General features: G+C 36.1%; 1 protein-coding gene across 1 annotated transcript; it reads right to left on the reverse strand.

Moving 5' to 3' along the window:
- Nucleotides 1-930: 930 nt before the first annotated feature.
- Nucleotides 931-10,985, reverse strand: rab31 (RAB31, member RAS oncogene family). The gene is made up of 7 exons (XM_034153127.1): nucleotides 10,827-10,985; nucleotides 8,901-8,980; nucleotides 7,742-7,823; nucleotides 6,148-6,219; nucleotides 5,654-5,760; nucleotides 4,774-4,883; nucleotides 931-3,520 (listed from the first exon to the last, which is right to left on the reverse strand). The coding sequence occupies exons 1-7, from the start codon at nucleotides 10,860-10,862 to the stop codon at nucleotides 3,423-3,425; spliced, it is 585 nt and encodes a 194-aa protein (XP_034009018.1). The 5' UTR covers nucleotides 10,863-10,985; the 3' UTR covers nucleotides 931-3,422.
- Between the last annotated feature and the right edge of the window lie 879 nt (nucleotides 10,986-11,864).

Raw genomic sequence — 11,864 nt, forward strand, 5'->3', positions numbered from 1 at the left:
TAATGACTGGCAGTTTCATAAGTGCACTTAAGAGAATGTTGTCATTTTCTCTGTCATTAAGCTATTATGTTTAGATAATTAGATTTTCTCCATCAACTCTCTCCCCTCTCACCCCAAAACTATTATTAACTCAGTTCATTAGAACTGCTGTCAATTTCAAAAACCACATTATCAACACATTAACAAAACTAGCATATACTTTTTCTTGCATTAAAAAGACAATTTCCTGTGAGAAAATAGAAATACATTGCTGGATGTATATGGATGGGAAACCTGATGTATCATACAGTGTGTTTACTGTATCATACAGTGTGTTTACTGTGTCGAAACTATTAATATGGCACTTTTCTCTCTTAGAGACCATTGACAACTGTGGCTACGGTTAAATCCATCTCCGTGATAAGAAGTGTAGCCCCCCCCCGTAAGCTGCTGAGGCAGTAATCCATTGCAGTGTACTGAATAGGACTCTGTGCTCCACTTTGTGTGTAATTTGTTTGAAATGTTCAGAGGGTCAAGTTACACAAATAAGTGCAAAAGTAACACAAAACTGATTTGTTGAGTGTCCTATTTGGGGGTTGAAACGTATATGTTGTTGGAGAGTAATAACTCATAGGACACGTTAACTTTGGAAAAGTTGTAAGGGAGTGACAGTTTAAATTTAGATAAAACACGTCACATTGTCCTCACATAACTTGGTTTGAAGTGACTGAAATAAAAGCTCCATCTATAATGTGAAGCCAAAACATGTTCCCATGACGTCAGGAGGCTAATCCAAGTCATGACTTGTTGTTAGTGAGCCCCTTCTTCCTATCACTCATCTCTCTGGTCTCTAATAACAAAACTTTGAATCAGTGAGGTGATATCCTGACATTTAAAAACACATATTTGAGCCTTACAGTGAGTAAAAGTAACAGAAACAAAACAAAAACATTGAATAATCACAACTTTATTACACTGATTAATATATAAAAGTTATTCTGGTCTACAGAGGATACAGGGAAGCATGACTTATGCATACTTTATAAGGGTGGGTGTACATTATTGGCAGTTTCAAAGTTGACTTTTACAATTAGTCTGTACCAAGTCATACATTATTCTTGCAGTATGCATTTTTAAGCCATGTCATACATTTGTTTAGAAAAACATAAAAAAAGGCACTGTGCGGGGAAAAATCTAAATGAAAATCTCATGACAATGTCAACATATTACAAAAAATCTTATAAAATGTTTTTGCTCATTATGTCATCATCTCTTGCATGGCTTAATAACACATCAAACTGCATTGAAAACATCTGGTCAACCAAGCCGCTCCTAATTCAGTTTCAACTTTCAATTTCAGCCAATCAGTGCGTTACATTTTAGTGGAAGCAAGGCCACATAAATTAGCAGATTTTTGAAAGCAGTTCGGCGTGACTTTACATGAAAGAGGAATGTTACAGATCAGCAAAATTAAGACTAAAAGAACCAACAGCTTTGAATTGAACTCCATTATCCCATCTTTCATGTTGGATAAAATGTTACGTTTTTAAATAACTTTTACATTGCACTAACCAAATTAAGTACAAATGATTTCATGATTATTTCAAGCTTTAGAAATGTAGAAAAAAATATACTGTTACAAACAAAACCATGTATGAAAGCCAACTTTCATGTAAAAAAAAAGAAAATAAATACTGTTAAGAAGTTCTGTAACAGTTTGAACTCTTACTAAAAAGTGACTCCAAATTAATACTCCAAATTAATACTGTTAAACAAATGCAAAAATGCTGTTAAACATTTCTCGAATGGTCAAATCTAATGGCACTTCTGCCAAAAGAAACAACAGCCAACATTAAACATAATTGTAGTGTATACAACTACAATAAGGAATATTTATTGTTACCATTTTTCCACTTCTTTGCAAGCTGAAGTTTTCAGTTATATTCCCCTATTTTCTTTTAGAGTTGGGTTTACCCTTATGGACACATTTAGATCAAAACACATGCAGGTCATTTTTCTTCTTAACAGTATACAAGAATCCCATTTTCAGGTAAAAAAAATAATATTTTAAATTCATTCCCTGTAGTGAAATCTCAGACAACACATTTCAGCATGTAGAAAACATCTCTAACAAATAACCATGTAAACAATTCTAGTATTGATCACAGTGTTTCAACAGAGGGTGTCATACTGTAACCAGGCCTGTAAGCTGTTTATCCTGCAGCTTTATCGTAAAACCTTAGACAGTTAATGTGCAAAAACACACAACGCTGAGGAATGTAAAGCCGCTGCATTTTGAGCCAAACACAGAAGTGAGTGTTTGTCTAAGGTCTGATCTCGACAACCTCCTATTCAATGTATTCTAGTTCAATTTGATACATAAATGTACAAAATGAGGAAACAATAACCTTGTTGAACAATTGTAATTAAAAAACTTCATTCAGGGCGTGCCATTTAAGAGACACGGTGCAAAGAAACCTAGAGAAAAGACTCCTGAAATGAAAACGTAATTGCATCAACAATCAAAACCAGGCTTTAAAAAACACATCAGCTAAATCAATTGTTATTATGGCTGCACCGAATGTGATTTATTTGACATTCAAAGCTTATATGTAGGATTTTGAATTACCTTTGAATGTCTGACGAGCAGTTTTATGACATCTTTAAAAAATGAGTTATTGTGGCTAGATAGATGTCATTTATGTTGCCGTTATTTTGCTGCTAAACACTCCTATTGATACAGGTGCTTGTCTCCATTTGGCAAGAGCAAACAGTTTGATTTTGTTTTTAAACGCCAACAAATATTGATTGAAGAAAAACATTTTGTTTCATAAAAACATGTCGTGAATGGAGGAAAAGATAACATCTTTTTAAACACATTTTTACTTGGACTGTACAAGTTATGACAAATGTTTCTATCACATGAATCAAATTGGAATCTAATTCGACAAATAGTATTATGGTAATTTTATTAGACAAGCCTTATCTTTGTCTGAAACTATGCACGAATACCGTGTTTAAAGAAAATGAGTAAACAAAAAAACAACACAAACAAATGCCGATTTAGAAAATCAAATGTCAATGCTTCAACTTTTCAGTGCAGCCCTACTTGTTATTAATGTGTGCTGAATTTTAAAGTTTGTAAACTGGGATTAAACTGCCTCTATGTACTGAGCTGTGTGCCATATCACACAGAGAGAAATCTTGATGTAATTCAGGCAAAACCCCACCTGAGGGGGCCAAACTGAAGGCTTCCAGACTTCATAAGAGTTTAAACTGCTACGAATAATTAGAAAAATGTGCAATGACCCTTAATACTGCTGTTTCATGTTGACAAGCTGACCTCTGTCTGTTCACAGTCTTGTCCCGTCTTCCCCCAGATTGAGACACTGTGCGTTATGGACTGTGTGCACTGGGTCCTTGATGCTGAGGGCCCTGTGTTACTAACAGCATCTCCTGGTGGACACAGCCGGCTGTCGGGAGAGTTTGAAGGACTCGCTGATCTCATCCTCATGGTTCTCCAGGGGTGGGATCTGTTTACCTAAACACACAGCACAGGGTCGTTTACAGAGTTACAATGACAGATTTTATTTACTGTTTTCACTTTTTCAAACTTTTGTTTTAGATCTATTTTCATTACATTTACTTACTTAGCCTAAAAAAAACTTCCTATGTTTCATGTTTTGCTAATAACAGGTGACCTTTGGTACCTTGAAAAGCACTATAGAAATCAAATGTATTATTATTACATACGTTTAAGGGGAGACGCAACATGTGAATATGGTAAAAAATGTAACAAAAAAACGTATAATTTTGAAACTAACCCAGTTAATTACTGATATTATTAAAACAAAATCTTGTATTACAATTTTAAATATTAAAGGTAGGGTAGGTAAGAATAGGGAAACCAGCTCGAGTGTGCTAGAATTTGAAAGTACGCAGCCGAAAAAAATCTGCCCCTTCCTTCAGACTTCCTTACAGAGCCCCTCCTCCAACACACACGAACGCGCACATGACCAATGAGGGCACGAGATAAGTTTGTGCACAGATGGAAGGCTGACAGGCAGGTAGGCCATCCAGTTATTTTAGCCGGGCCGGCTCAGATGATTGGTCGTGCTTTTTACAGTACTACGGCTTCCACAGATTAAATGTTTGTATGTATTTATTGTCAAAGCATTTAATGTATTCATTGCTATCGGGATGTTAAGAGCATTCCATGGAATATAACAAAAATCCTTTCTGAAGTGAATTACCTACCCCACCTTTAAGTTTGAATAAAATGAGGCATTATCTAATAAAATATGTATTCATTTGCATATATATTCAAATGAATTGTAAACTTTCAAAAAAGCCAGGTCTCTTTCTATATAAGGAATTTTGGATATCTCAATAGGTCTGTAATACTGTCAACAGCTATTAAAAAAAATGTCAGCATGTTTTTAGGAATACATCAGGGTATAAATAATAACAACATCTCTGTGTATATACTTCATAATAAACATAGGAATTCAATTGAAGATGAAACAAATGTATTTTGAAAATGTAATTAAGGGAAATAAATCATTTTAGTTATCAAAGACAAATATAATGGTGTTTATCTGCCCCACATTTTAGCAAAAATATCTTGTAATGGTCATAAAATTGAAGCGTTCCACCACCATGGGATTATACAGCAAACAATAAAACACCATATAAATAACAGCTTCCAGTATTACTGAAAGGCTTCTCTTACTTCACAGATAACACAGACACACATGGCACAGAAACAACACAGAGTAAAGACATGAAACGTACTGATTTTCTGAAAAAGCTCCTCAACATTGACAGCATTTCTGGCACTAGTCTCGATGAAAATAGCTGCGATGGATTCAGCAAACTCCTTCGCTTCCTTCATAGGAACTTCCCTGAAAAAGAGGAGGACACTATAAAGTAAATATGTCAAAGTGTTTGAACCTCCAGCCCAGAAGGGGGGCTGGTGGTGGTGCCAATAATAAGGCAGAATCTGGATGCTGAGGACCAGGCAGCATTAACATGACCAGGGGCACGAGAATACCCTCCACAGAAGGGGGGGGTGGTGCCGTGAAGAAGGACGAATATGGATGCTGATGGGCGGACATAGAAGCACCATAAAAACCACCAACCTTAACAATGGTCCTAGAGTAAATACACTTTTTCATCAATGAATTTCATCTCTATAACTAGTGTCTCTGGAAGAGTGCTGGAGGACATGACAGATGAAAGAAGCATCATAACAGGTATTGCAAAAACATTATTTTACTTTTGTGCTCAGTTGCTTAATATGATTTTTTTTTGCTGAGCAGACATTTTTTATATTTGCTTTATACTTTAATGTTCAAAATGCACTTATTTCTTATACTGTCTGTATGAATATCCCTGCACTTCCCCTCTGTCTGAAATGCTTTGTTTTCGCACCCGTCTCTTTAACCCCCCCCCCCTCCCGAAAAAAGCCCAGTCTGCTCTGATTGGCTCGTGAGAAAAATATGGCACACCTTTGCAAAGGTAGCTCTCAAACCTTTGTTGAGTAAACTCAGATGGGACGCATAACTTTTATAATAAGCCTTTTATCTAGTAGTATGTGTGAGTTGAATATAATCACCATGAGAAACCATGACTTTACAGTTAGGACAGTCTAAGAAAAGGACCATGTGCTCACCTGATGTCTCCTAAATCATTCTTGTTCCCTGCTATGGCTACAACGATGTCCTCTGGGCCGTGTTCTTTCAGCTCCTTCACCCACCTCTTCAGGGTCTGGAAAGAGTCCTGAACAAGAGCACATCACGGTCAACTCAGAAAGGATCTTTATGAGAATATACATTACGTTTTTCAGACCAGTTTCCATGAACAAACCAGGAAAGAATGACATTTATAGGTCATTGAAGCGAAGCAACTCAGAGTGATGGAAAAGTGATATCAACTTTAGTAAGACTAGCTTCTTCTGCTTCACACATTTCATAAACCAGGGAGTTACTGAACACAACAGCAGCTCTAAATGGTACCACACTTTTTAGGTGAGGCAAAAAGATTGGTTATTACATTTTCATATGGGGGTTTGTCCACTGGTTTGTGGACGTTAACATACAAGTTTAAGTTGCTCTCACTCTCCTGATGTGAAGAATTTAAATATGATACACGTTTTGTTATTCTTACCAGTTTAGTTATGTCATAGACAATGACAGCAGCAGCCGATCCTCTGTAGTACATAGGAGCTAATGAATGAAACTGAAAGAGACAACATATTTATAGAAGTTAGCATGCCCAACACAATCTTAAATATTGATCGTAACATTAAAGAGGTTGTGTCAACCCATAAAATACTAACATAGTATGCTGTTCTGCGAGTAGAAAATGTCCACAAAGGTAATGCTAACTTTCTTACAAGAGGTCATATTTCTGTATACTGTTGCAATATAGCATACACTATACACTTGTTGTTAGGTGGCTAAAATATATTTGTTTATTTTAGATGTACTATTTGCTTAGCTTTCATGCTTGCACTCCAGTCTCTTTCTCCAAACTGGGGGCTTGCCATCTGTTCTAGGTAGATCACTGACTATGTACCTTATAAAACCCCCTCTCTTTTACTAGCTTCCTTTACAGCACATCACCACCACCACCAACTGCAGTCAGCACAAATGTGAATCACATCCCCTCATGCTCATGACAAAACATCCAATACAGACAATACACTTCATCACAAGTTGTATCTTAAAGGGGACCTATCATGTAAAATGCACTTTTGTACGTCTTTTATACATGAATATGTGTCCCCGGTGTTCCAGGGAACTCACCAAGTGTCAGAAAACACAACCCTCTCTATTTTCCTCCATACCCAAATCTCTAAAAAAGGGGCTGCAACGGATCTGATAAAAACTGATCCAGATTTGAACACTGTCCTGACGTCAGGACAGTGGCGCTACGGCTATTGGGCCAACTCCACCAATCAGGAGGAGACAGCCACGGCCATTGCCGTTCGAAAGCGCTGGAGACGCTGTAGTACATATGCCAGGCCAGTAGATGGTGCTGTTCTCACAGAATCAGCCCTTGCTAAAACAGAGCTAGAAATTGTCAAATTGAGCAAAATGAGGCATGGCTAAAACGCATGATCTGTTTGGTATTTTGAAAAAAAAAAAATAAGTATGGTCCAACACTATATTATTCAAATATAGCATGATAGGTCCACTTTAAGCAACACATGTACAGAGATTGTGTGAAGTTGTTTTAGTGTATTTTTGATTGAAGACAGAGATTAGAGAAAGGACATTTGGTGATGTTCAAGTGTAGTGACAGGATTTTCTCAAATAATGAATATTCCTTAAATGTATGTTATGTTTTTGTTCACCAAGGATCATACAGATAGTCACATGTTTAATAATATTAGTCTTAAGATAAAGAGAACTTTGAACTCTGGTAATATTTTCAAGTTATCCTTTTCACATAAAAGAGGAAATTAATAGTTTTTCCATGCTGTAAGCATTTCTCGCTTGTTTTAACTACTGCCTCCATAAAATGAATCACAGTGATGATACTGTAGTGTCATGAGCTCTGAACCCATATAATCATCCCTTTTTACACCTAATAATAACTCTATGTCATGGGGACCACTGACAGATAAATGATTGTGTCACTGATAGCTTCCTAATAAACCGTTTAAAAGGAAAATGATGTTTTAAAAGTCCTGTCATGTGTAAAAACTAAAGCTAATAATAATTGAATTAGGAACTTCTGTTGTGTGAGCACTCACCCTTTCCTGTCCGGCTGTATCCCAGATCAGAAACTTGTGTAGTTCATTCCCAGATGGCACTGTTTTGGTTAGGAATGATGCTCTGTGGGAGATATAAAAAACATTTCACAACGTTGTTTCCACACATGTTATTTAAAAGGCACAGGAAGCTAATCTGTACATGTCAGCAGTAAACAAATAACACTGAGAATAAAGATGGTGGACACTGAACGCTTGTTGCCTGAAAGCACAAAGGCAGTGTGTGGTCACAGGCAGTACAAAACAACCACGGAACAACAAAGAGCCAGTACAATAATCAGTGATGACTGTAGGCTAACGCTTGTATAGATTTGACATCATGGTTTGTGATAAATTCCTCTGAACTTATCTCAGCCAAATGTTACCAGTCTCACGGTTTGTGAAATGTTATCCTTTTGTTAGTGTGTTCACAATTGGTATTTGTCTCGTGGTTTTGTATTCATGCGAGTTTGGGAATTTTACCAAATTCCACTTGGCTTTAAACATCTGATAATTGACACTTAAACAACGTATCAAAAATATCCATAAACCATTAGTGTTTCATAGACTCAGGAATATTTTCTGCTTTGCTTTTGGGAGATGAGGTATTTAAACATATTCTAGGAAATGAACATGGACATTATTATTAAATATGTTATAGTATATAGTGTTTTAATATGTATGTCTTTAGACTGTACTCCAATTCATCAAATCAAATACCTTATATGTAAAAACCTACATGGCAATGAAACTTATTTTAATTGTAAGATGGGGTAATTTCTGATGTCAGAATTATTATTGTCCTCGCTTTAAATCAAACTGTTTAGCTTAAAAATGACTCTTGGTAATGACTCGAGGATTGTTTTTTATTCCTATATCAGTTATACTATTTCCATCATGTCAGCTGACCCAATCATTAATATAGAAAATACGTATTTATAATTATATTTATTGTAAAAAGAAAAGTCACTTTACACCTCACATGGTCAAACTGAGTGTTGCTAATTTAGACTTTGGACTAGATTTGATATCAAACCCTGACCTAATTTGGAACTTTAAAAATGTGGAGCATAGCTGACTTTTTGTTGTTTTGATTGATTGGATTGTTGTTTTGATTTTATTCTAACCATGTGTTTTGTGATTTGTACTGCAGTGCTCTTACCCTATTGTGGGACTTATGTTGTGGTCAAAATGGTCCTGAACGAATCTGCAAACTATGCTAGATTTCCCAACTCCAGTGTCCTGAAAACAGAGGGTCACAAATCAGTCACACACAGCACTCCTGACACACACACACACACACACAGAGAGAGTCACTGGTCATTATTGAACCACATTGATCAGGTCTGGTCACATGCTCAGCCCATCACATAGATTCCTGTTAGGGCACGAATCCACAAATATCTCTCAATTGACACTCAATCTGACTTACAAGAACATTAATACGTGTTGTACACTGTTGACATACTTATACTTGATCATTTTTGTGTTCTGCTTCTTCTGATCCACTCGATTTCAGAAGCAAATATTGTAGTTTTCACTCCAATACATTTAAGTGATACTTATAGTAACTTTACATTTACAACATGTGATATGCTGATATGATATGATCCAGGAGGCCTACAGTACTACTTCTCTAACCAGCAGTATAGTGTCTTAACGTGGCCCTCTGTTAATGAATTACAACATTAAAGTACCCTTACATGTATTTGTAAATGATTTATTTTGATTTGCAATAACTTTTTGCTGATAAAACTTCTTAAATTCAGGATTTTCAGTTGTAATGTAGTATCTTCAGACTCTAGTATTCAACTATTACCTCTTTTTTTTTCAAGGCATACGTCTAATTCTATCTTTACATAGTTAAAGCATGAATGCAATCTGCTATATATGCAGAGGGATAACTAAAGACTGGTGAGGATCATAGACTGTATAAAGGTGAGGACAGTTTATTGATCCTCAATTAAAATGCTTGTTGAGCTTGTCAGTTCCTGTGGCTGACTCCAAAGGTTTGATTCAGATTCAGAATACTTTATTGTCCATTAAATGTACATATAATGGAAATGTGTCTTTGGCACTGGCAAATAGATACATTAACACTCACCATACACAGTGCAACATACAATTCATACACACATAAAGAGGGAAAGTGCATCTTATAGTGGCACTAAGTGGTAGTCCTAATAAAGTGAATGATGTGAGCGATTCATTCTTTCACTGGCTTGGGTCCATTAAAATATCAGCTGTATTACAAAAAAATTAAAAAATGACAGTTAGCTGATGGTGTTGGAAGCAGAGAGAAGGGTCTGATAACAACAAAGACTATAACACTCCTGTTGTGCAAAAAATATATAAGGCTACATAAATATTATTATTATTATTGGCTGCTGTCTCTTAAGTTAGACGATTCATCTTCTGTAATAGATCTGTAAATAACTGTGCACTATATACCTCCACCTTTAATACTATCACCTGGCTGCCTATCTCACAACTGTTACTGGATGTGTATTTTGTAAAATGGGAAATTCCTACTTGTATCTTTAGTATGTTATGCATGATTCTTAATTAATATTAAGCTATAATATGTGGCTCTTAACTTGCTGTAACAATGTACAGTACATGTCCCCTCTGTGGGAGGAATCAAGGTATTCTGGTTCTTGAGGCTTGAAAGAGGGGCTTTAGTTTGAGTTGTTTAATGGTTTTGTAGCTGTAACAACTTCTCATTTCTCCTTTAATACATTGATAAACGACCACTTTGTAGTCAACACACAGTGCCTGGACATCCCTGTCACCGTCTATAAACTGACTGCAGTCTTGCTAACGCAGCAGGAAATATAACTAACGGCTCGCTAGTAACGGTTGGTATGACAATGACGTAATGGGCTATAAACTGTCAACGGGCGTTAAAAATATAAAGACAAAAACAAACAGGTAACGACAGTTAGACGATTAAAAGTAACAAAAAAGAGACGATGAAAAGGAAATGTAAAATGACTGCTGCGCCCTGGTTTTCAGTCAACTAGCTTAACAACAGTTTGCGAAGGAGTTTTCCCTCAAAGTGTATCAACAAAAAACATCTTCCACTTACCCCTAAAAGGCAAACTTTGAGCTCCCTTATGGCCATGGTGAGTTGTGGTGGTTTTTAAATCATTATTTGTCTGCTTTCAGTCAGTGTCTTTGTCTCGTCATGCTTTAAACTTTTTTTCCTCTTCTTGGGTAAAAGACAAACCCAGCCCCCGAAACAGACAGACTGACCATCTCTCATGAACTGCCGTCAAGATGTATCTGTGATACAGAGGACTTCCGGTGGGACCCTTCAAAATAAGACTCCAATAGCTTCCAGACAAATTATATGACATTTTAAACTATAATCTGCTTGGAATAATAATGAGTGTGTGATGGCTTTTCCACCCAAAAATGGCCTACACTATATTAAAAGCTGTACCAAATCTTTGTTCCTTATTATATTATATTCCTCCAAAAGAATCAATCGTATAGATAGATACAAGTCCTTTCTTGGTGTATGTTCACTGTAGGATTCAAACATTTTAATTACGCTTGTGTATTTAAATTGGACTTTTATTGGCTGCTCAACTATTTGTGTTTAATAAAATATGATATGATTATATACGTGCCTCGAACTCGAAGGAAAATGGGTTCCCTTTAGCATACAAAAGTGAAAACAACCTTTTAGTTTGTTTCAAACGTTGCGTGTACATTATTCTGCTGAGAGAAGGTCAAAGGTCCAAGTGTGGTAAAAATGGGCAAAATGCATTATTGATTGCAGGGAGACATTAAATAATAATAATATTCATAGACATATATAATGTATGTTTGTGCTTCAATAAGGAGGCTATAAAACTAGTTTTGAATTGACTCATCTATCAATAAGTTTATTTTCACTTAGCTTCAGTGATTTAAAAAGGGCAGGACAAAACACACAACATACATTCACCAAAACAGTCTGAACATTTTAGGTGAGCTTTAATTTTGAAACATTTTCTTCTTGCATCCGGTCTTTTTCTGGCTGTGTATTTCCTACTTGACGCATCTACTTTCCAAATCGGAAACCAAAAAGCTTGACACAAAAACAATGGGGTGGTTCCACTATCTCTTGGCCTTAGAT

This window comes from Trematomus bernacchii, unplaced genomic scaffold (genome assembly GCF_902827165.1).
Source record: "Trematomus bernacchii unplaced genomic scaffold, fTreBer1.1, whole genome shotgun sequence".
NCBI lineage: Eukaryota > Metazoa > Chordata > Actinopteri > Perciformes > Nototheniidae > Trematomus > Trematomus bernacchii.

Bases quoted from the DNA above. Each gene is read 5' to 3' on its own strand.
- rab31 (XM_034153127.1), bottom strand. From the start codon at position 10,862: ATGGCCATAAGGGAGCTCAAAGTTTGCCTTTTAGGG. The intron at 7,824-8,900 runs GTAAGAGCACTG...TATCTCCCACAG, and splicing joins AACATAAGTCCCACAATAGG to AGCATCATTCCTAACCAAAA. The intron at 3,521-4,773 runs GTACGTTTCATG...CTGTGTGTTTAG, and splicing joins GGAGCTTTTTCAGAAAATCA to GTAAACAGATCCCACCCCTG.